Raw genomic sequence first — 26,464 nt, 5'->3', positions numbered from 1 at the left:
CTTACTGATCCACTTTTGTTACCTTTCATTCAGCTCCTTTTTTGCCAAGAAGAAGCGCAAGCTGTTATGATCAGCCCCTACTACAAAATGCCCACCCACCAATTACTATATAAATTTAGTTAGAGTGTGCATCATGGCTAGTATATCCTTATCATAGGTGGACTACAACTTCTCATGATCTTTCAATTTCCTGCTCTTATATGCAATAGGATATCTATCCTACATCAGTACTTCCCCTATTACATCACTTGAGGCATCACACTCCAAAATTGACGCAGTGCAAGGCAAGAGAATCCCCAAAGGAGATGTCCTAGCCCCCTGCTATAAAACCATGCAACAGAAACATAATAACAAGAAGCAACAATGCAAGATCTGATACCAAATCACAATAATATATTCATAAAATATAACTGATTACATGCAATGTGCCAGGCTGTAAGGCCTTCCCGGCTACGGCCAAATACAAAGCAAGTAACAGTTCTGCAAGATCCCTCAAGATCCAATCCAAACCCAAGCTAGTCCAGATTACACTCTGGTAGAAACCTCCAAGGAAGATCTAAACTTGTGCTTGCAAGCCCACCAAGCAATCTCCTTATTTTCCAAGCCGCAGCTACTAGCCCTCCTCAAAATTCACTCTTCCAAGCTCCTCCAATTCTCCACGATGGATGAATAATGCCTAAAGACTTTCCCACAACTGCTACTTATACCAATCTAAGCCACAGGTCGGCCCAGAACACAAATTAAATACAAATACATAAATTAAATGCCAAAGTCGGCCTCCTACAACAATTAAATTCCCAAAATCGATGTCTTGGTAAAATAGCGATATCTCCTAGCTCCGAATGATTTAGAACTCGAGCTTCAAACCGTAGGTAGAAGTCTAGGCTCTCTTCCATCTCTAAAATTTTCATCCTCTAACTCATTTTAGAAAATTAGATACATGGCTTACAACAGGAACCAAATTCCTAAGCAAAGCCGAGCTCCTCAAAGACCATGCCGAGTAACCAAAGACCATGCCGAGTGACCAAAGACCATGTCGAGCTCCCAAGACCATGCTGAGCTCCACAGACCATGCCGAGCTCCCAGTGTATGCTGAGCACCAAATTCCTTCTTCAACCGAGTACCAGTCCAAGCATCCACCAAAGCAACTACCAAGCCTCCTCCCATGAACTCCAAAGTAGCCACCGAGCAAAACCAAGATGCTCCTGCATCAGACTCCCCAGGTAAATAAAAAAGTGTGTCCCACACTTTGATACCCAAAGAAAGAGCAACAATCAACTTCACCTTCACCAAAGGCTTCCACGCCAACAGGGATAAGAAAACCAATCTGCACATCATCCACATCCACATCATTTTGTCAAACACCAGAATCTCAACCATCCAATCAGCATGCTCACTCCCAGGAACAAATTGAACATAATGCTTCAACATCAAATTCTCATCCACAACAACAACTAGTGAATCCACACCAGCAGCAACGAACTCCATATCAGCCACAAAATCCACATCAGTAGCAACATGAAGATCTCCATCAACACATGCCAAACTCTCAACACCAACCATCTTATTGCTTACAACAAGATGCTCTGCAACACACAACTCACCACCAATAGCAACCAGATCATCCATGACCAAGTGCTCTGCAATTTCCATGTTAGACTCATCCAACTGATCATGAAAACCAATGTCCATCCCAGCATCAACAAGGTTAGGAATATCTTCAGCAACAACTTCCAGCTGTTCTGCAGGTTTTGTATCAGACTCCACAAATTGATCAACAAAACCAAACTCTGCCACCTTGACCTTCTTAGCTTGATTAGCCAATCTAGCATCCAACTGAGAAAACATCTTAGAAAAATTCCTCTCCACTATATCATGGAGTTTTGCAATCATCTCAGGGTCCAATCCTCTCAGAGCCATCTCCCAAGATCTTCAAAAACCCTCTGCAACAAATCCTTCCCATGCTCCTTGTGACAACCTTGAATTGTTTGCAAGTCAAATCGCAACCTACCACCTTGCATGAACAATCAGGAACCACATCACAAGTCTAGGACCACGGATTTGCAATCCAAAAATTCTCTACGATCATGCCTCAAAAAGATTATTCATCCATCTTTGCATCCATCGACCCATCTGTAAGCCCTCTGCAATTGCAAGCCAGAACCACAATTTGCCACCTCACAACCAAGAGATCTAGGACTCCAGAAAGAAAATCCACCACCAAATCAAGATCAACTCAGATCTACTTCTCCAACCCAAGTCCTGGTGCAAACTGCCTCAACTTCGGCGATCTGTCCGCACACTCAGGAACAACCTTCGCTCTGATACCACTTGACGCAGTGCAAGGCAGGAGAATCCCCAAAGGAGATGTCCTTGCCCCCTGCTATAAAACCATGCAGCGGAAACATAATAACAAGAAGAAACAATGCAAGATCTGATACCAAATCATGATAATATATTCATAAAATATAACTGATTACATGCAATGTGCCGGGCTGTAAGGCCTTCTCAGTTACGGCCAAATACAAAGCAAGTAACAGTTTTGCAAGATCCAATCCAAGCCCAAGCTAGTCCAGATTACACTTTGGTAGAAACCTCCAAGGAAGATCTAAACTTGTGCTCACAAGCCCACCAAGCAATCTCCTTATTTTCCAAGCCGCAGCTACTAGCCCTCCTCAAAATTCACTCTTCCAAGCTCCTCCACTTCTCCACAATGGATGAATAATGCCTAAAGACTTTCCCACAACTCCTACTTATACCAATCTAAGCCATAGGTCGGCCCAGAACACAAATTAAATACAAATACATAAATTAAATGCCAAAGTTGGCCTCCTACAACAATTAAATTCCCAAAATCGATGTCTTGGTAAAATAGCGATATCTCCTAGCTCCGAATGAATTAGAACTCAAGCTTCGAACCGTAGGTAGAAGTTTAGGCCCTCTTCCATCTCTAAAATTTTCATCCTCTAACTCATTTTAGAAAATTAGATACACGGATTACAACAGGAACCAAATTCCTAAGCAAAGTCGAGCTCCTCTCAGACCATGTCGAGTAACCAAAGACCATGCCGAGTGACCAAAGACCATGCTGAGTCCCAAGACCATGCCGAGCAACCATAGACCATGCCGAGCTCCACAGACCATGCCAAGCTCCCAGTGTATGCCGAGCACCAAATTCCTTCTTCAACCGAGTACCAGTCCAAGCATCCACCAAAGCAACTATTGAGCCTCCTCCCATGAACTCCAAAGTAGCCACCGAGCAAAACCAAGATGCTCCTGCATCAAAAATAAAGGTCCTAGTGAAATCTGTTAATGCTATGACCGAGCATGTACTCATCACTTGTTTGACCCTATCAAATATCATCTCCAAATCTATAGACCACCTGAAAGTACACGCCTTTGTGAGGTCAGTAAGCGGTGATGCAAGCTAAGGAAACCCCTTCACAAACCTCCTGTAATAGGAACACAATCCAAGGAATCCTCTCAAGTCTAACACATTCTTCAGTGTCGGCCAGTCTAGTATAGCATGTATCTTTTCCTAGTGAACCTTGACCCCATTAGCACCAATAACATGTTCGAGGTACAAGGTCTCTGTCAAACCAAACTTGCATTTGGATTCTTTAGGAAACAAAGAATGTTGCTCCATGATACTCAAAACCTCATCCAAATGTTGTAAATGTCCCCCCATGTCCTGCTGAAAATCAAGATGTCATCAAAGAAAACTAGTACAAACTTGCACAACTGCTTATTAAATATGTGATTCATACATAAGTGAAATGTAGCAGGTGCATTGGTGAGTCCAAAGGGCATCACCAAAAACTCGTAGTGTTTGTAGTGGATTCTGAATGTTGTCTTATGTACATACTCCTCACGGACATTAATTTGATGGTACTCGGAATGAAGATTAGTCTTCTAAAAGTAAAGAACCCCATGTAATTCATCCAACAACTCATCAATATGGGGTATGGGATACCTATTCTTTATAGTCCTCTTATTCAAGGCTTTGTAGTCAATGCACATCCATAGAGTCCCATCATTCTTCTTAACCAAAACCACCAATGAAGCAAATGAGCTCGAGTTCAATCTGATGTGCTCCATATCAAACAATTCTTGAATGTTCCTCTCAATCGCCACCTTATAATGCCTAGGGCAACAATAAGGTATTGTAATAAGTGGCTTCATACCCTCTTTCAACTTTATCACATGCTCAAATCCACGGTCAGGTGGTATACCAAGAGGAATATCACCAAAAACCCCTTTCTGCTTGTCCAACACTGATTCAATATTAATGTGATGTTGTTGTCCTAGCTTTGAAACAGACTTAGTGGAGATAAAACAATGTGTTGCCCACTCTATATCATCATGTCTCAAAACGAACTCCATTCTATGAGTTGAAACAATCCTGGGAATCCCTATCAGTCATAGCCCTCAGAATGATCTATTGATCTCCTCTCATAAACTCAATCTATTTCTAATTATGATCAATGTTATATGTGCCAAGAGTCTGGAGCCCATATGGACCCAAAATAGCATTCATTCCTCCTAACTCAATCACATAAAAAATCTGCAGTAAGTGTCTAACTACCTAGTTGAATCGTAGGCTAGGAAACCATCCTTGAACAATTAAGATGATCTCCCCCAGCAACCTTAACATCAAAGAGTGGGATCGCACCACCTTTAACTTCCTTTTTTCTGCTATAGAGGTGCTAATGAAGTTGTGTGTGGCCCTTGTATCCACCAAGCAAACCATTTTCTGCCCTTTAACTACTCCCTTAAGAGGAATAAGACTGCTTATAGAAACTCCTGAGAGGGCAGTAATTGTAGGTGGTTGATCTGAAACCTGCCTCTCCACCTTCTCCAATTGGGGCTGCTCATGAATACCATCCAAATCGTTGTCATCAGACTTGTTACCTTCATTTTCATCATCCAAAACCACCCCAATATGGTGAACTTTACCCTTTCCAAGGCATCTATGATCTGATGACCCAGGTTCCTTGCATGTGAAGCATACATTTCTTCTCCTTAACTTGTTCCTTGACTCAAAATCTGCCTTTGATGGAGTATCCTTATTCTGATTTGAAGATTTCAGGTTGGTCTTGGGCCCCTTGAAAGGCTTTTTGGGAGGCGGAACTGCTGAAGATGAGCTATCTAAATCAAGTGCCATCTTGATTGCATCTTGAAGACTACTTGGTTTCAATTTCAATACTTTGACAAATCCCTTGAATCTTTCCCTCAAGCCTTCCACAAACAACATTACCTTCCTATTTTCAAACATTTTAGGGACCATGATAGATATCCATTGAGATTCATCAATATAAGTATCCAAAACTCCACTATACTTGAGTTGAGCTAACTCCCCATACTAAACTTCTTTGTCTTTCCTGTCAAACGTGCTAATCAGTTTGTTACAAACTCCTCGCAGGAATTAATCATGCCATGATCTTGAATGAGTAAGCCATGGGGCCACCAATCTTTAGCTAGTCCAACCAAATGCATAGCAGAAAACTTAATTGCTTATGCTTCAGACATAGGTTTTAGTATAAGAAATGTGTCCGTGCCCTGGCAATAGTTTTTCTACTTCCATCAAATATTGGTAAGGTAAGTTTGTTCATAGCATGTTTTATATCCTTGTTTGGGGCCCTTGGGCTCCTAGCCTCTCTTGCTCTCACTAATTCCCTTTGCTGTCCCATATATTGAACAAAGCTTAAGGCTGCCTTAACATTGTCTGAAAACAATTTAGCATACGTACCCATGACGTCATTCGGAATGTCTCTTGCAGCACCAACATTGACAACTTCAATCTCATCGTTATGTTCAGCAAACTTGTGCATCAAAGGCCTATCCGTGGTATGAGTGGGGAATCCCATGCCTTGAGGTGTTCCTGCTGCACTACCTCCTTCACTATGATGCCTTTGTGGTCTTCTAGGCCCAGTGTTCATTTGTTGTATTGCCCATGTAAGTTGTTGCAATACATCAACAACGTAATTTTGCCCTTCTTTAAGAGCTCTCAAGGTTTCCCTTTCTTCCCTTTTTGCATTCTTAATAGTGTCTGGAACCCCTTTATTCATTGGATGTATTCCAATAATCTCTGATGATGTTCTACCTTCCAGAATTTGTGGGGGTCTCCAAACTCTACGGGGTTCTTTGTTGTATTGATGCATTCAAAGTGAACGCCCACCAGGCAGTAGGTTCGCTACTCTGATACCACTGTAATGTCCCTAAGTTCGGGATCTAGGGATTTAAATTGTGTTAGACTTGTTTTCCTTAACCTGGACCTCTCTACTTTCAGACTAGTTGTCTACTAAAGTCAATCACAGTGCTATCAAGGAGGACTATGAAGGCTTGATAACTTCTCAATGATTAAATTAACATCTATGCATGCAATTTAAACATGAAGAAACAACTTATAATGGAATCATCATCAAATATCATTTAAGAATACATTGCTTAGAATTCATATTTCATGATTTAACTAAGATTTATTTCTAAATGTTAACTTGGTTCAATACAGAGTGCATACGATAATTTAAATGAAACTAAAAAGAGAGGCGCCTGTGGTACCTGTTGATTATCCAGTCAAGACTGATGTTGAGTGTGGGAGTATGATCGACCCCTGTATACAATAGTATAGGTGCCATGCTACAGCTTGGATTTGTTTGTTTTGCAATCCTTTGCACAACCTGTATTAAGGAATAGAGGCCCCTGGATGCAAATATCACTAGGGCAACAATACCAAGCACCTGTGCATAAGGAATGCTAGTCCTATGTCTGAGATTGATTCATGTTGTCCAATCCACTAATCCTGCAATTAATGCTATTAGAGATCCCTTCTACTTTCCTGCAACATTCACACTATATTCACCATCAAACTCCTTACATGGATGGTTGTCTATCACCCGATATAGATGCCAGTCATTCACTTCACAGAGACATGTGTGTCACTATCCTAACCCATCTATAATGCCCAATAACAGTTGTGACATAGCAAGGCGGATAACCACAGTTCTCCTGCAACAGGGATGTCAACCCAATATAAATTCCGATGACAGCACTAGTGAATCTGATTGAGGAAGTTTGGGGCTACATCCCAACTAGTTACAGGATTTTCGTCCCAAACTAGTAGAGGTGATGATCGTCTCGTTTTTCCTGCTAATTGCTAAGATTGATTTCATCTTCTTCCCTTCACTCCTACCTTCGTCATTCCCCTATACCCTTTTTTGAGTCTCAGCTCTATCTGTTACTTAGCAGGAAGAGTGTTATGGCTTAATGGTGTTTGCAAGGCATTGCCAAGCTGTGGAGGCATTTTATTAATTACTGCTGACTATCATAGAGTATCGTCCTGTAGTGCTGCGTCCCCCACTCCAACTTGGTGCCACCAAGGAAGTGCCTCCAAGTTGTATTTGCCGCCTTTCAAGGATTAACGGGCATTTTGGGGATGAATGATAACTCACAACAACAACAGGAATTCACCCAGCATATGTAATATAAGTCCTCAAAGATGCCAACATCCATTTAATTAGATGGGACCCCTTAGCCTATCAGGATGCAAGAGGAATATAGGTTAAGTAAGGGCATTTATCATTAGGCAACGAGAGGGGGCATGACAAAATCAAACCTCCAACAAGCTTTCACTAAAAATATAATGCTTCCTACCATAAACGTTCTTTAAACAGCCACAACTGTCATGTCCATTTGTCGCAGAACGCAAATTTTTTATTAACATCACAATGTTTTGGCCTCTTCGCACTCATGTCCTATAAAAAACTCGAGAATTACTTACCTCAAGAATTTCAAGGAGTGAATCTTGTCCCATCCTTAGCAGGATGTCCTCCTATGATGGCCGCATCCTAAACAATACTTTCTCACAACTAATGAGTTTTAATATATAAACAACTCTCTTACCCCTGACAATTAATAGCTCAGATAATAATACTCTTTACCAGAAAGTCATGGTCATTTGTAGAAATTCCATGCTGCTCATAGCATATGCAAATTCTTCTATTGGATGATAAGTCTTCTGCCCTCCACCGTGAATTTTTTCCAATGCAGCAAGAGGTTTGAGTATTGTCTACCACAAACTTTGAATTAAATCACTGTTCTACATAAAGCCGTAAAGCAATGACAAACAGATCAAACTGGATTTTTTTACCAGCAGTAGAGATTCCACAACAAAGGAACGAAGGAATAGTGCAAATTTTTTGTCAAAGTGACATTTTGGCTTACAAAAGTCCAATCTGTATCAGCAAAGGGAAAGCACTGAACAGACCCCTTTCCAATCAGCAATCACAATCAGTCATTCCCTTTTCTCTTGCCAATCGCACCAATAGACTTGGCCTGATCAGAATTGCTGTGGCAGTATGACGGTGGTAAAACATCTACTATTATAAACATTAAACCACGACTGTTATGAGTCTCTCCTTTTCTTTTCCCTTTTGAAGCTCTGTCATCCTTCTCATGAAGTCTCCATCCCCAGAATCTTAAAATGCTCTGATACCAAACTGATGCAGACACTCAGCTCAGAGGAAAACAATTTAACAAATACTGAACTATAACAGTGCAGAGAGAAAAGCAATCGTATAAAAAGTAGTATATTATGTAGGCATACACGGGAAATTGAATATCTACAAATAGGAAAAAGCCAGTACAAAATAAGAGAGAATTCCCCTCCCAAAAGATTAAATTCTCCAGGAATTTTTACCGGCCTTACCTCTTGACTATTCCATTTAATATCCTCAACTGCTCACATGATAAGTCCCTGAGTTTGACTCTAATTGTATAAATTGTATCCACTCAACTATTTTCCCCAAAAGTCTGAGTGGTTAAAACTTAAAACCAGTTGTAAATTTGCCAAAGACATTTGTATTGTCACCTAATCCTGAGGAATTGGTCTGACTGTGCCTCCCAATTGTGAGGAGTCATTTTGCAGCAGCAATGCAATACTTTAAAGAAATATTTTAGAGCAGAACACAAAATTCAAACTAGATGTCGGTGCAGATGAAACAAAAATGATGGTATCTTGGAGGAGAGAGCTCTGGTATCTGGTGCAGAAGCTGACCAGTCAGAAGCCATTTCTGATCCCTTGCGTTGCTTTCTCCTGGTTCTTTTGTGTGCTTCTTGGTGTTCTATAGCTCCCTTGGAATTTGTCTCTTGTTCTCACTTTGTTGGGGACTGTAATGTCCCCTTTTGGGATTACCCTATATTTTGCCCAGAATTACAAATTCAATAAAACAGTGAGCATAATATAGTTAGAGACATAACTTTACCCAAAGGATTAAAACAAGGTCGATCTATATTGAGATTCAACAATCATGTTAGACAAATATTTAAGATACAATTGATAAGATCAACTATTTCTAGGGTTTAAGAACATATATTCATAATCATCTGAGTCATAAAATATCACTTTAATTGTTTGGAATCTGGATTCAACCATAATGGAGCACAGAAAAGGAGACATGATAGGGTGTCTGAAGCAATCCTCTACCCTAAGCCAAAGAGTGGATATACCATCCCCCTCGGCCTCATGTGGTTATCTGCCATCCGTATGAGGTGTACTTAGTGAGGAATCTTATGGCCATTCTCCCTCATCATGCCACCCTTATTCACCCTTTTATGATTGAGACTCCCTTGAATCCATTCCAACAATTGTCAATGTAGAAGTTGGAGGAGAAACTACAAGAGGCTGCCCAAAATTATCCTTCTACCTAGGCCCGAGAGTGGACATACCGTCCTTCTTGGCCTCACATGGCCTTCTACCGTCCATATGAGGTGTTGTACCTAGTGAGGAAGCCAATAGTAGTTCCCCCTCTTTTTATCCCCTTCCTCACCTTGCAGCGATGGACTGTTGCCATTTGAAAATCCACATTATCACTTATGTCTAATAATGTTATGTGCCAAATATATTGTCCTACTCAATATGTAATGAATTGTGCACTATATTGCTGCTTATACCAAGCATACATATTTAAACATACGCTCCAGCATACCACAATAAACAAGAATGTTACTGTCTGCAGATCAATATCAAATTCTGATCTGATCTAATCTGATCTGATCACTGATATGAGATTACGGATCTTTTTTAATGTCTTATCTTGGTTGATCATTCAATTGTTGTTGAATGCCTGATTGATGGAATGAATTCCTTTGGTGATATTTTGAGGTATTGGTGAGTTATGATTAAGTAATTGTTAATTAAATGTTTGAGAAGTGACAATATAATGAACGCTAGTTTGACATAGTGATAGATGATGATTGAATGAATTTTGATTCAATAGAGTGATGCTTGATTCCTGAATTCTATGTTTTCTTGATCCCAAGATTAAGTGGTGATTGATGTGGAGTTGATGGTTGCTGCCTTTCATAAAAGTTGAGTCACGACATTTCCTTGTTGCCTTTGAGAATAATATATTATTCCCCAAATTGATGTCTTGGATGTCCTCTTTAAATACGAAGCTCCCCTTTAAATCTTCAGGTAGATGGAAGAGTCACACCTCTTCATCATGTCTACCCTTTGCAATCGTCACAACCTTTCACAATTACCACCCTTTAGAAATGTCACAACTCTTCACCCTTTGAAAGAGTCACAACCTTTCATAGTTGTCACTCTCTGAAAGAGCCACAACCCTTCCTAACTTTTGCCTTTTGAAGGATTCACTTCCTTATTTTCTTCTCATTTTTTTCTCTTCCATTAATTGTTTCTTGATTCACACTACTCCTTTTTTGTTCCTTCCTCTCTCACCACTTCATAGGGGCCCCTTAAGATGTCTATTTTTACTGTTTATTGTGCTTTTGTGTTCAAATTTTTGACTTGATTTTGACGGAGAGCATCAACTCCATTACTAGGAACACAACCTGCAATAACCTTCACAATGTGAGTCAAATATTTCATTAAAAGATGAAAATGTAGTAAGATGCTTACATAATGCACAACACCTTTCTTATAAGGGAAAGCGGGGAGAGCTGGTATTAACCAACCAACAAACTACCAAAATTAATAACATCAATGATTAAATATCTAATAAACTGCCTAAGTAAACTTAAGCACGATAAATGGTAAAAGCCCATTTGCTGCAAAACCCTTTCCTAAGTGTAACTTAAGGAGAATATTATTATGCAATATGAGCTAGCTGCAAGGCGAGCCTCGAAAAGTAGGCCATGTCAGATACCCATATATAATGCAATCTCTTAGAAACAAAGAAAAGGAGAAACCCACATGGGAGATACTCCTCTCCAAAAGAGAAAAAAAGAAACAAGATGCGTGGATGGACTCAATCACACACCCTAAGGACTACATACATCATTTATATACAATCATCTCCTCATAGGAAGATAAAAGAGAGAAAAGATGCCCCCCCACCACCCAACTCCTATATAATAAAGAAGCTCCAATATTGATGAAAAATGCCTGCAAATAAAAGATGATCCTGTGCCTGCAAATAACACATCTCCCTTTAGGAAGAAAAAAGTCCATAAAATGATGAGAAAGTGACTCCATGTCCAACTGCAAGGAGGAGGGAGCAAGTGTCCAAATGAGAATTGCTGAAAATTGATTAAGATAATCCAAGCACAAAAAGCCACCAAATACTTGTGATCAAACTCAACCAAGGAATGTGACAAAGCAAGTGAATGAGGAAACTTGTCAATATCAATCCAAAGATGAACCAACAATAGTGCTCATAATATCAACGAAGTGGAGAGAAAACCCCTCAAATATGTCTCCCAAATCTGCAAGATGAGTCTCCACAACCAAGACAGCAATATCTGCCAAATACTCATCCACATAACAAGATATGGAATGCTATGATCTACCCGCTAAATTGAAGCAATCTCCAACTCTGCAGAGTTGTAGAAGCATTTTGTGGTGGAGGAAGCTTGACACGAGTCTCAAGAACACCAAGGTTGTAATGACCAAAGTTCTTCTCACAAACATGATTTATTTACCCTTGGTGAGAGGATGTGCACATCATCCAATAGAACATCATCATCAAAAACAAAGTGAGAACGAATACAATCTAGATGCATGACCAACCACACCTGTAACAATGATCTATCTAGTCATTATATCTCTAATGTATACATGATCAGTAATGAACTCTATTATCTTATGTTGTGCGAGTAATTTGATAAATGAAAGGAGATTAGTGGTCAAGAGGGTACACAAAGAACATCATTGAATGATCTTTCACCCATATTGCTAGAACCTTTCCCACAATCCTTCATAAATGTATTGTTACCCATTAAAATGTTAGGTGATTGACAAGGCTCAAAAGAAGAGAATATATCCATAAAGTTGCCATATGATGAAATGCTCTTGGATACAAAAGCCATCTACCATTCTCATGAACAATAGAAGCCAAGAGTGCTTTACCTTTCCCAAAATATGAAGCTCCTGAATGTGTGGATGAAGATGGAGAAGTTGTAAGTGTAAAGCTAAAGGAGACACGAATGAGGGTAGTGAGATGTCGTGCTTTTGAAGAAGGTATGTAAGTTCGTCAGTCTTCTTAGGATAACACCTATGCTCATCATGTCCTAATTTCTCGTAATAAGAACATTTCATCTTCTTCTTTTGTGATGATTCTTCTTTGGAAGAGGTCTTGCACTTAGGAGTAGGATGTGAAGAAGATCCTTAATTCTCTAAGTAGACCTAGATTCTTTATTATGTTTCTTCTCCTTTCTACTAGGCACCTTCAAGATATGGACCTTTTGCAAGAAGTGCTTGAGACCTTGAACGAATCAACGTGCCCATCTATGTTGATTTTTCTTAGATTTGTGCTGCAAAAACATAAAGAGAAGGCATTTTGTATGCACTGCCTAGAGTGTCCATAGTAGCATAAACAAATATAAAATAATCAGGACCAAGCTTAAAGAGAATAGATAGTATCAATTGCCCATCATCCTTTATAATTCCAATTATACAAATACTGGTGAAGAGAATTGAGCTTGGTGAAGAATTCCTAGATATGATCAAAATGTCTTAGATTAAGGCTCATTAGTTCATTCTCCAAATGAAATTTCCTCATCTAATTTGGCTCACCAAAGAGATTCTCCAAGGTGGTTCAAATCTCATTGGGATGTATACAAGATGCAACATGATATTGAAGATCACGTAAAGTGGACAAACGAACAGTACCAAGAGCTTCATCTCATCTATGAAAACATAATCTCTTTTCTACACACCTAGGGTGGGTGTAGGATCTTGGCCATATGTGATCCATACCTTTAATGTTCGAACAATAACTCCATTTGTGACTTCCAATCATGCTTAATTATATGGATTTACAAGTACAGCCTTGGACCAATACATGGTCAAACAAGAGAACGCAGCAAATATGATTCCCAATTTCATTCACAAGAAATAGAGAGTAAAACGAACATGCAACTTCAACTGAGTAAAAGCACCATCAAAAAGAAAAATATGAGAAATATACCTCAATCGCTGCATAGGTGACAAAATCAGCTTTCCAATGCTATATGGAACACCCAAAATAGACTTCAGATGCAACGCTTGGGCTAGTTTGAAAAGAAGGCCTATTTTAGGCACCTTTCAAGTATGCACTAGTCCCACGTGTGACCACAACAAGTGCAAGGATTAAAAAAATGTAAGTCTGAGTGATCAAATCATCAAAATAACAGGGAAATGCAGTCTGAACTCGTAGTCAAGAGTGCACCAAGTTCAAGCAACAATAAGCACGTTCATCAAAGGCAGGGCCTATGCGCGAAGACTTCAAAAGCACTCACAAGATTGTAAGCTTGCATGCAAATATAAAGAGTGCAAAATATTTTGATTTGATCAATGTGGGACTGAAATTCTCTACACACAACCCTTATACCACCTTCTAGTGAGCCCACCACGAGCTTTTAAACTACAAGCATCAAACCGTAATTCAAGGCCAAAAGAATAAAATCATTGCAAAATAGATACGGTATCCAAATGATTTAGCCCTATCACAAGGATGCAAGTGGGAATAAAGCTTTTGTGTCAATCAAGAAGTGATTGAAACTTCAAATCCAACAAAGGAACCTATGAACCCAACCACCTTCAAGAGGGACCCAATTTACTAAGCATGAGATGCAAAAACTTGCTCTTAAATCTATGTAGAGAGTGGTATCGATAATGGCATTTGTGATATCAATGGCCTCGATCCATGTATCTTGTCTGCATCAAAAACACTGATGAATTTTCTAACCCTAAATTGAGCTTTGCCCATATTTCAACCGCATTTGTTAAGCCACTTTGAAACAATTGTCTTCCAATTGCTAAACCATTGATTTTGAAGTGGAATTACAACTAGTTCAAAGCATTGTCAACTTTTGATCATCAAGATAACATCAAGAGAGGTTAATGCCAAAACATTATGCAGCAACCACCAATGAATATCGACCCTCAATGTTCAATACTAGATTTAAATTGCAACCTCCAAACTCAAACACATCTGCCAAATAAATAAGAAGCTCCAATCTCATAAATAATTTTCTACTTAAAAAAGTGAGCAACAACCTTGGAGGGCAAAAGTGATTTTTGCCAAATGATAATGGAAAAATTATTGTCGAACAAATGGCCTCAACTAGAAACAATTTGTCCTTAACCAATTCTTGATGAAATCCTCTCAAATACGAAAGGAAATGCAAGAGCACTCTATTGCCGTGATAGAGTATCAACTCCACTACTAGGACCATAACCTACAAAAACCTTCACAATATGAGACAAATATTACCTCAAACGATGAAAATATATTAAGATGCTTACACAATGTACAACGCCTTTCTTACAAGAGAAAGGAGGGAGAGTTGAAAGGTAACCAACTAACAAACTATCAAAACTATAAACATAAATTATTAGAATCTAATAAACTACCTAAGTAAACTTAGGCATGATATGGGTAAAACCCATTTACTTTAATAGATTCCCTCAAGTTTACCCTCAATGGCCTAAGGTGCTTTGATCATACCAAGAGTAATTGAGGGTTAGAGGAGTTACGAAGGCACCATCTAATGTCCTTATTATGGTAAAATAATGAATGTGTTATTAAACAAAGATCATGAATGATCTATATATACAAGATACAAGAGAATGTTTCTATAACGAACTAGAGAGAGGAAATAGAAACATTCTTGTAGAGTGAAAAATAAAGTTTCCATAACGAACAGAAGGAGTTTATGGAAACATTACAAAAAGAGTGACCATTAGAAAAAGACGGAAGAGAGAAAATCGAAACTATTTAATATCATAATACCCTCCCTTAATGGTCAATCTATCTTCAAAAAACAGAAATTTGCATGTCCTTAAAAAGCGTAAAAGGTAGCCTCAGGTCGATGAGAGAGGTCTACATGTTTTGCAATGTTGGGCTGTGGTAGGACGAGTCTTGGTAAACAGAACAAGTGCCTCAAGGCGACGATACTTGAAGATTGTCATCATTCTCAGCTTCCGAGTGTTGTAGTTCTTTTCATTGAATTGTTGACTGCATTCCACCATAAGACTGGTGAGAGATGTCATTGCACATGTTCCAATGAAAAAATATGCAAGAATTGAGATGGCATGAGCTTCGAGGCAAATTGACGAAAGCCCCAAAAAATTTGAAGACACCCAAAAGAGAGCTTGAAAAACCCACAAAGAATATGAAATTAGATTTTGATTCCGCTAGCTTGAAAATTGAGGCATTGAAAATGATACACCTAGGAAAAATAGAGACCGACCAAGTTGAGATCTACAAAAACCCACTAGGAATCTACAAAACGTTTTATAAACTGCTACAGAAAATGAGAGTTTCGAAAGAAATCCTAGCCATTTTTGAAAAAACAAAAAAAAGAGATAGACTCGATTGTTAAAAAAATGATTGAAAACAAAATTGTTGGACGAAAAGTCAGAGACAGAGGGTTTAAAACACCCTAGACGCCACCCTTTGCAGAAGATGTGCAAAAAAAGTTGGCTCGGAAATGCCCAAAAAGGCGGCCACGAAATTGCAGAAAAAATTGGACGTTGAATCCCTAGTCGGGTTTGGAGGGAAAAAAAAGATGCAAATTTTGAACACATTGGCAAATATTTCGAAAATTTTGAACTAATAATTTCAAAATGAATTTAAAAATTTTCAAAAAGGCCTATTATGGTAAAATCATGAATGTGTTATTAAACAAAGATCATGAATGATCTATATATACAAGATACAAGAGAATGTTCCTATAATTGGCAGGAGAGAGGAAATAGAAACATTCTTGTAGAGTGAAAAAGAAAGTTTCCATAATGAATAGAAGGAGTTTATGGAAACATTACAAAAAGCGTGACCATCAGAAAAAGATGGAAGAGAGAGAAAATAGATACTATTTAATATCGAAATAGTCCCGTGATAGTATTGTGGACCTATGTTTGTTGCTTCATCAAGTAATTTTTGGTACTATGTGACTTTTATTGATGACTTCTCATGTAAGACCTAGATTTATTTTCTGAAAACTAAAGAGTCTGATGAGTGTTGTCTAGATATAAAGAGATCAAAGCTCGAGTTGAGAATTTCTATAAAAAGAGGATCAAATTTTAAGGCATAACAATGAGGAGGAATATACTTCTGGGGTCTTTCAAAATTTCTGTATTGAACATAGTAACACAAAGACACATCCCCCCCTTTTTGCCCCACGTCCCGGAGACTTGGACGCATCAGGGACTTGGGGACCCCATCCCCAGTGACGCCACCAAATTCCACCACCTTTGCCAAGGATGGGGGAAGTCTTGATGTTGACTATTTGCTGATTTGACTATTTATGTTCAATGTTCGATGTTCCAATTCCATCTCATGTTCAAGTATTTACTCTTTTACATCCTTATATCTTCTAGTGCAATACATCTTTTCATAACTAGCATTTAAAGTACCATATGTATATATATACACACCCCCTCCCATTCCCCACCACTGTCCCCTCGTCATCCCCAAATTAAGGTCCCTCTGTCCCCCTGTCCTAGAAACTTGTCCCCCTGTTTTGCCATCCCCCCATCCCCCACGGTATTGTAACTATGGTATTGAAGCAAGGATTAAGAGGGAATTTTGCATTCTTACAATCGACAGCAAAATGGAGTTGTAGAAAGAAAGAACAGATCTATTGTTGAGACAAAATGGAGTTGTAGAAAGAAAGAACAGATCTATTGTTGAGACAACGAAAGTCATGATCCATGAGCAAGGTCTACAAACCTTTCTTTGCATTGAAGCTTGCAGAACAGTTGTTTATGTTAATGATCGTAGTTCTCTTTGTGATATTGCTATCAGGATTTAACTATGTGATTTTAAGTCAAACTCATTGACCCATGTTTCATGAGTAGTGATTCAACATGAATCCATCTCTCATGAGAATAAATGGAACACTTAGCACTCATTGGATCTAGGTGATGCTCACAACGGTGAAGCACCAAGACTTTCCAAGAGGTCACCCATCCCAGTACTACTCCAGCCTAAGCACGCTTAACTACAGTGTTTCCTCCATGGTTAAACTCAAAGCTTGCAACCCCATTTGCAAAACCTTCACCAAGTGTTGTGCCTTATGAACCATTCATTAGAAAGCCCCTTAAGCTCATCAATTGATAAGTAGGAGATAATTTCCACAACAAGTCAAATTGTGATATTGCTATCAGGATTTAACTGTGTGATTTTAAGTCAAACTCATTGACCCATGTTTCATGAGTAGTGATTCAACATGAATCCATCTCTCATGAGAATAAATGGAACACTTAGCACTCATTGGATCTAGGTGATGCTCACAAGGGTGAAGCACCGGGACTTCCTGGGAGGTCACCCATCCTAGTACTACTCCAGCCTGAGCGCGCTTAACTATAGGGTTTCCTCCATGGTTAAACCCAAAGCTTGCAACCTCATTTGCAAAACCTTCACCAAGTGTTGTGCCTTATGAACCATTCATTAGAAAGCTCCTTAAGCTCATCAATTTATAAGTAGGAGATAATTTCCACATGGGAGGTCACCCATCCCAGTACTACTCCAGCCTGAGCATGCTTAACTACAGAGTTTCTTCCATGGTTAAACCCAAAGCTTGCAACCCCATTTGCAAAACCTTTACCAAGTGTTGTGCCTTATGAACCATTCATTAAAAACCCCTTAAGCTCATCAATTAATAAGTAGGAGATAATTTCCACAACAAGACAAATTGTGATATTGCTATTAGGATTTAACTGTGTGATTTTAAGTCAAACTCATTAACCCATGTTTCATGAGTAGTGATTCAACATGAATCCATCTCTCATGAGAATCAATGGAACACTTAGCACTCATTGGATCTAGGTGATGCTCACAAGAGTGAAGCGCCAGGACTTCCTGAGAGCTCACCCATCCCAGTACTACTCCAGCCTGAGCACGCTTAACTATAGTGTTTCCTCCATGGTTAAACCCAAAGCTTGCAACCCCATTTGCAAAACCTTCACCAAGTGTTGTGCCTTATGAACCATTCATTAGAAAGCCCCTTAAGCTCATCAATTGATAAGTAGGAGATAATTTCCACAGCAAGTCAAATTGTGATATTGCTATCAGGATTTAACTATGTGATTTTAAGTCAAACTCATTGACCCATGTTTCATGAGTAGTGATTCAACATGAATCCATCTCTCATGAGAATAAATGGAACACTTAGCACTCATTGGATCTAGGTGATGCTCACAATGGTGAAGCACCGAGACTTCCCAAGAGTTCACCCATCCCAGTACTACTCCAGCCTGAGCACACTTAACTACAGAGTTTCCTCCATGGTTAAACCCAAAGCTTGCAATCCCATTTGCAAAACCTTCACCAAGTGTTGTGCCTTATGAACCATTCATTAGAAAGCCCCTTAAGCTCATCAATTGATAAGTAGGAGATAATTTCCACAGCAAGTCAAATTGTGATATTGCTATCAGGATTTAACTGTGTGATTTTAAGTCAAACTCATTGACCTATGTTTCATGAGTAGTGATTCAACATGAAACCATCTCTCATGAGAATAAATGGAACACTTAGCACTCAATGGATCTAATGAATGGTTCATAAGGCACAACACTTGGTGAAGGTTTTGCAAATGGGGTTGCAAGCTTTGTGTTTACCCACGGAGGAAACTCTGTAGTTAAGCGCGTTCAAGCTGGAGTAGTATTGGGATGGGTGACCTCCCGGGAAGTCTTGGTGCTTCACCCCTATGAGCATCACCTAGATCCAATGAGTGCTAAGTGTTCCATTTATTCTCATGAGAGATGGATTCACGTTGAATCACTACTCAGGAAACATGGGTCAATGAGTTTGACTTAAAATCACATAGTTAAATCCTGATAGCAATATCACAATTTGACTTGTGGAAATTATCTCCTACTTATTGATTGTAGTTCTTGTCAAATTTTAGACAATATGACTACTGAAGAAGCATTCTCAGGTATCAAACCAGAAGTCAATCATTCCAAAATTTTCGGCTGTCCAGTTTACATTCATGTATGTAAAGATAAAAGGTCTTAGTTAGAGCCTTCAAGAAAGAATGGAGTCTTTGTTAGTTATAGTACATCTTCAAAAGCTTACAAGATCTACATTCTAGGACAAAAATAGATTGAAATCAGTAGAGATGTTTCATTTGAAGACGTACCTTACAAAAGATCTAAAGCGACAACTATGGAAATCAATAGAGAAAATCATGAGACTTCTTAACATATGGATATTGCTGCCCCTAATGCCTGTTCTGAGATTTAAAGGAATTCTCCTGAATTAGAAGATCCTATTGATCTAGTTGATCCTATAGATTCCACAATTGGTCCAAGTAATGTTTCATTTGACAAGAAGATACCTTTGTGGGTAAGACATACTATGCAAGAGGCTGAAAAATTTGCAGCCCCTTGTCCCTCTTTCTAAGAAAGTAAGAGACCTCATAAGTTTGTAGGTAATGTTTCTTTAATCAGTCATATTATTGAATTCGAGCCTTCAAGTTTCAAAGAGGCTTCAAATCAACAAGCATAGAGAGATGTCATGAGGAAACAATATCAATCCATTATCAAGAATGATGTTTAGGATATTGTTTTTAGGCTTAAAGAAAAGTTTGTTGTATCTTCTAAGCGGCTATTCAAAATTAAGCATATAGTTGATGGAAATGTTGAAAAGTATAATTCTAGATTTGTAACAAGAGCATTTTCTCAAAAACAGGGTATAGATTATGATACTTTTGCTCCTGTAGCTTAGTATACTTCTATTAGAACTATCATTGCTATTGCATAAGTTTTAAGGATGGAAAATGCATCAAATGGATGGAAAGATGGCAATCTTGAATGGTGTAAAAGAAGAAAAGGTACTTATTGAGCAGCCAAATGGTTTTGTGATTGAAAAAGGCTTTGTCTGATCTTAAGAAAACTCCACGTGCATGGCGTGAGATTGGTCACTATTTATTAAGCTTGGGCTTCCTAAAAATGATGCAAATCCAAATCTCTACTTAAGGTAATTGATGATAAAATATTGATTTGAGTTCTTTATGTTGATGATCTATTTCTTACTGGATAGGATAACCTCATTGCAAAATGTAAGAAAAAGTTAGCTTCTAAATTCAAGATGAAAGATCTTGGTTGAATTAGAAGTGTGGCAAAGACCGAATGAGATTATCTTGAGTAAAGGGAAATATTTTATTGATGTTTTGAAAAGATTTGGTATGTTAGATTGAAGTCTATGTCAAGTCCTATGGAAGCAAATCTGAAAAACATGAGGTTGCAGCCAGTTAGCTTTAGTTGATCCCACTATGTATAGGCAATTGATAGGATCATTGATATATCTAGTCAATGCTAGGTCTGATATATGTTATGATGTTAACACTCTCAGTCAATTCATGTGTGAGTCTAGACAGATTCATCTTCTTGCAACTAAGCATATTCTGAGATACGTGAGTGGTACAGTGGGACATGGTATGAAACATACTTCTTGTGAAGATCTGAAATTGTAAGGCTTTTCTGATTCAGATTGAGCGGAATGTGTGCCAGACAAGAAGAGTACTTCTGATTGTTATTTCAGCTTAGGTTTTGTGATGATTTCATGGTGCAGCAAGAAACAGTCATGTATAGCTCATAGTACAGCTTGAATATGTTGCAAGCTTGTATGGCAGCTGGAGAAGCAGTGTGGCTTGGAAAGCTTCTCACAGGACTGTTTAGGCAGACCTTGGAACCAACAATGATTCCTTGTGACAAGAAAGTTGTGTTAATCTTTCTTTAATCTTGTTTTTCATGATAGAACCAACCTTGTGGAGATCAAGTATCACTATTTAAGAGATATGTTTCAAAGGAAAGCAACTGAACTTAAGTAAATTAGCATTGATGAGAAGACAGCTGACATTCTCACCAAGTCACTTGCTAGAGTGAAGTTTTCTTATTTTCAAGAAAAACACGATATCATGGAGAGTGATGCTCTTGTTGACAGAGCGTATCAGCTTCAGTGATTCTTGCTTCATGTTGTAATGCATTTTTCTGTCATGGACAAATTTGAGGTGAAAGCCTTTGTTAAGCATTTTCCTTTGTGATGGAGAAATTTGGGGTGAAAGCACCTGTAATGCATCTTTCTTTGAGATCGACAAATTTGAGGTGAAAACCCTCATCACTCTTTCCACTCATGGGAGTAGCCACAGTGGATGTCATGTTGAGTGACTCTATGATGTGAGCTTGTATTTATTTCACTCATGGGAGTAGCCATGGTGAACATCATGTTAAGTGAATCCATTATGCTATCACATTGAGAGAATATGTGATGAAGTTCAACGCATGTGTATAGCCATTGTGTTTGTCATGTAAAGTGACTCCCTGGCATGAGATCTGTAAATGATATCTCCTTTGCAAAGAGGGAGTGCTAATGTTTTGATAGCGACAGGGGCTACCAATTGTACCTGTGATGGCTATGCTTATATGAAGTCATCTTTTCTCCTATGTTGCAGCCAACCTATTTATTGGTGGACTGTTCTTTCATTTCTCTATTTTCTGCAAAGATTATCATGAACAGTTCTATCATTATATGATTCTTTTGTTGGTTTTGCTGATCAGTTTGATCATCTCTGCTTCCTTTATTCTTCTGTATTACTATTGCCATCATGAGTATGTTTTGAAGCAGCTCTTTTACGGTTGCCAGATCATTTCCCTCTGCGGTTGATCTCCTTCTTATGATGGATTTTGAAGGTGAAATGACTGTCCCATAACCATCACAATCTATAATGAAGTATCGTTGTGTAAAAAGCTCCATTGAGATTACTGTACTTTCTGGCAACGCTCCTGTTGTGAAGGTCTTCTACAGTCATCCGATTTTATTCTGTCTTGCAGACGGTTCAATAAAGATTGAGACCACATGGTTGATGGAATATGGAATGGCATGTGATGTAAATTTTGTCAAGTGTTTATCGTACTTCAAGTGGTGTCTCTTTGTCTACCTCTGGTATAGTCTTTCTTGGCAGTGTTGAGCATTGACAAGAGTTTTGAAAGTTGTAGTTATTCAAGTTTAAGTTGGAGTGATATTATTGTAATGGAAACAGCTATCATCATGTCTGCTACAGACATCACCGTAGCTGCTTATTGTTTCATCTGCTTCAGACATTTTGTGTATGATTTGTTCATCATGTTCGCAGTATCTGTGAGATACATAAAGTTTAGTATGTATTGTGAATGCTAAGCAGGTGTGGCTTGAACTGTTAAAAGGGAATACTTCTATTGATTGTTAAGAGTTACCAATCCCTGATTAGATTTATCGGCTGATTAGTTTAAAAGCATTGTATCCAAATTTTGTGCCTTCAATAAGGGATCAAATTTGGTGTGGCTGGGTTTTTTCACCCTCGAGTGGAGGGTTTTCCCAGGACAAATAACTTGTTCTTGTGTGTTTTTTAGTTTCAGAATTTTTCTTCTCTGTTTTATCTGGTTCTAAATTTAACTACTTTCACTAGCCAGGATGTTAGAGGTCTAGAGTCACCTGAAAGATAATATATTGTTAGAAGATTTGATAAAAATTTCAAGGATCTTGATATGGGTTGAAAATGAAATGATGTTTCTTTTTTGGTTTAAGATGAAAAACACTCTGAAGCTGTATGATCCTTTTTAAGGGCTTAAAAGGGTCAGAAGAGAATGGTTTACTTGGTGTAACTCTCAAAAAGGTCACAAGGGGATTTATAGTAGACTAGATAGAATTTATGTTAATAGTGATAACTGAAGTATTGACCAAATTGATGTAGCTTTGTTAAAATGTGTCCTCCCGCACTATCAGACCATCAACCTACTGAGATTAGGACCCTTCTTATAAAGAACATAATGCAGAGTGAGGTTAAAAGATGTGCAGTTTTAAACTAAACGCTCACATGCTCAAAATTGAAAACTATAATGAAAGAAATGCTACTCTACAAGAAATCAACAGGATCCTGCTGATTAAGCGATCCCACATTGACAGATGGAACACCAATTTCAATAGTTGGAGATATCTCTTTCAAGTGGTTTGAAAGAAGAGACAATCAAGGAGATATAAGAATGTGTTACAAGAGAATCTTTTGGCTGTTGAGTCTAATTTGCAAGACAATCCGTTTGATGAGGAATTGCTGAGTGCCAAGCATAAGCGGAGAAGAATTCAAATTCATAATGTTCAAGGTCTAAAAGTGAGATCCAAGATGAATTGATTGAAATTTGGCATTGAAGGCTCTAAATTTTTCACCTAGTACATTAAGGAGAAAAAGTCTACAGAGGAGATAGGTTTTGTTGGGTTAATAGTAGGCATGTGTCTGATCCTACTCAAGTTCCAATGGATTAACTTAGATATAATGAATGTCTTTAACATCTGATGTGTTGTAATAAATGTCTTTTAACTTCTGCTGTGAGACCATGGATCAAAGAATCAATTGCAAAACCAATTTTTTGAATAGTGGATATGCCTGCCAATTTTGAAGCAAATTCATCAGGTTTGGAGTCAGTGTCAGACATGAGAAGTTGAAAGATTTAACAACTAATGTAGAAATCATTCGTTGAGAAACCGTTCAAGCACTGAGGCATTTTCAACCTAATTCACATTATGTCAGTCGTTTGACGGGCACATTACTGATACCAATTTACTGTTTAGCAGTGTTTTAGATGGTTACTGGACAATGTCTGGTCCAAAAGTAAAGAGTCCCCATGTTGTTTGTCATTATAGCTTGGGATGCCCCAAAATTTTGAAAAGCGGAAAGTGCCGACTGTTTAAACTTCATACAACAATTGTACCGATAATTAATTGATGTTTTGTATGTGGATGCATAAAGAAAAAATTGTACAAAAATGAAACAGAATTACCATGAAACCATAACCAATTCCCCTGACAAGAGTGAAGGCAATGGCCAAAGCAGCCAAATCAAACTTGCTGAGATGGCCAGCCATGAGCTCGGCAACAAGGAAGAACATGTACTGAAAGAGAGAGGCAACGATGGTGGGCGCTGCAAGCTTGCATTGTGCTTTACACTCACACCATGTTGATTTGCCAAAACCCAGCCGTCTGTGACTGCTGTCGTAGTTGGGCAGCAAACTGTTAAGCTGTACATATTCATACTGAGACATCTTGCTCTTGAAAAACACTCACAACACCTTCCCCCTCCCTCCATTTTCATGTTGCGATTGCTGAAGGACTGGTAGTTGTGACTGCATTAGTTGTACACGGGCTCCGTTTTATCTTCCGGTCAATTTCATGTTATGCACCTTGTCGCCAGATATTTCACTCCTCCATAGCCAGCCCGACGTTATTATTATTATTTTATTATTATTATTGAAAATCATATTGCACTTGCGAAAGTTATATGTCAATGATTTTTTGGGTTGCTCTGAGGTAAATGATATTCCTATTATTTTTAAAAGTTTATTTTTATATTTATTAAAAAAAATTATTGTTGTTGGGAAAGTCAATTGAAGTTTTTTTTTTCTTTTTAAGAAGTTGTGAGTCAATAAATGATATTTCTATTATATTTTAATAGTTAATTTTTATATTTATTAATAATTTTATTGTTGTTGTGAAAGTCAATTAAATTTGTATTTCTTTTTTAAAGTTGTTTGAGTAAATTAAAGTATTTTTTTAAAATTACATGTTAAGGTGGTGTATTTAAGATCGAGTCTTAATTCAAATATAATATTTAAAACTTGTTTGTTGATGACTTCCAAAAAAAAAAAAAAAAAAAATTCTAAAATGTTAAGAACATATCTACTTATAAAAGATAAAGAATTATTACATCAATTTGCATTAGTGTTCCAGAAGCATATTGCATGGTTGTTTGATGTTATTGACCTTGGTTATCTTGCTCCAAATCTACTCCTCATTGCTCTAATGAGTTAAACCTAGGACATCATGCACTTTGACTTGTTTAACCTACATACAAAAAAATTGTGCATGGTCCCATGGTAGAAGTCAATGGAATGGAGTGTTTAAAGGATTAAGATGTTCATAAGTTAAAATAATCAAGTACAAGTGTCAACAATGTTTGTGTGCATAATAGTTGTTGTTAACTTAATCAATCACTTCGGAAGGAGGAGTTGTTAATTAAAGGTGATTTTGTTCATGCACATTATTGTGGTTGTAATGTATCGGCGAACTAAAGCAAACCTTTGAAGTGTTGTTATGATAATTCTTATCTAGTTACATGTGTTGTAGGGTGGTGTATACAAGGACTAACCCTAATTCAAAATATAACATCTAAAACTTAAAGAAGAACCCATTCACTTGTAAAATGTAAACAATTATTAAATACATCTTGTATTTAATTTAGAAGCATATTACATGCTTGCTTATTGTTATTGACCTTGGTATGGTGTTCTAGTTCTCCTCACCATTACTCTATATGAGCTAAACCTAGGACACTACATGCATTGCATCTCTAACCTACACATGGAAAAATGATGCATGATGACATGATAAAAGCCAATGGAATGAGGTATTTGATTACTAACATTTTCACAAGGGAAGATAGTCGAGTACAAGTGTCAACAAGGTTTGTGTGCATAGTAGTTATTATGTCAACTTAAGCAATCACTTTACAAGGACAAAGTTATTTATGTAACATGGTTGTGTTCATGCACATTATTGTGGTTGTAATGCAATGGTGATCTTAAACAAACCTCTAAAGAGTTCTTATGATAATTCATGTCTACTTAGGTGTGTTTTTATAATGGATTAAATTTAGATCCTACTAAGCATTAGTAACAAAGGTATTAGCAAGCCTCTTCTCATCCTCTTATATGTTCTCATGGCCAATTTGTTGATGATACCATCTTTATGGGGAAATCTGAAGTCAGGGAAGTCAGAAATTTGAAGCTAGCAATTAATCTTTATTCTTCTGCCTCGGGCCAACTGGTTAACTGGAATAAAAGTGTTGTGTTTTTTCTCAATACCCCTTTTCTTCGACAACATAAAATTGCCAAAATCCTTGGTTGTTCTATAGGTTCTTTCCCTTCTTCCTATCTAGGTCTTCCTTTAGGCTTGAAGGCTTCGGATTCCTTCTGGGAAGACCTTAT

At 38.0% G+C, this 26,464-nt stretch overlaps 1 protein-coding gene across 2 annotated transcripts in view; it reads right to left on the bottom strand.

Annotated features, from left to right (window-relative positions):
* Positions 1 to 24,541, bottom strand: part of LOC149567713 (protein DETOXIFICATION 40-like) — a 33,971-nt gene extending 9,430 nt beyond the window's left edge. Inside the window, exon 1 of one of the 2 annotated variants that reach the window (XM_089820970.1) lies at positions 24,263 to 24,541. In XM_089820970.1, coding sequence (XP_089677096.1) covers positions 24,263 to 24,523 — 261 coding nt within the window. In that variant the 5' untranslated portion in view covers positions 24,524 to 24,541. Of the gene's footprint in view, positions 1 to 6,561; positions 7,445 to 24,262 lie in introns of those variants that run through there. The other variant, XM_089820971.1, reaches the window with a different exon arrangement.
* Positions 24,542 to 26,464: the final 1,923 nt, after the last annotated feature.

The sequence above is a fragment of the Cupressus sempervirens genome, chromosome 3 (assembly GCF_028749045.1).
Source record: "Cupressus sempervirens isolate cs-2001-9-10 chromosome 3, ASM2874904v1, whole genome shotgun sequence".
NCBI classification, from domain to species: domain Eukaryota; kingdom Viridiplantae; phylum Streptophyta; class Pinopsida; order Cupressales; family Cupressaceae; genus Cupressus; species Cupressus sempervirens.
The sequence above is the reverse complement of the archived record's forward strand: the minus strand, read 5'-3'. Positions and strand labels throughout refer to the sequence as shown.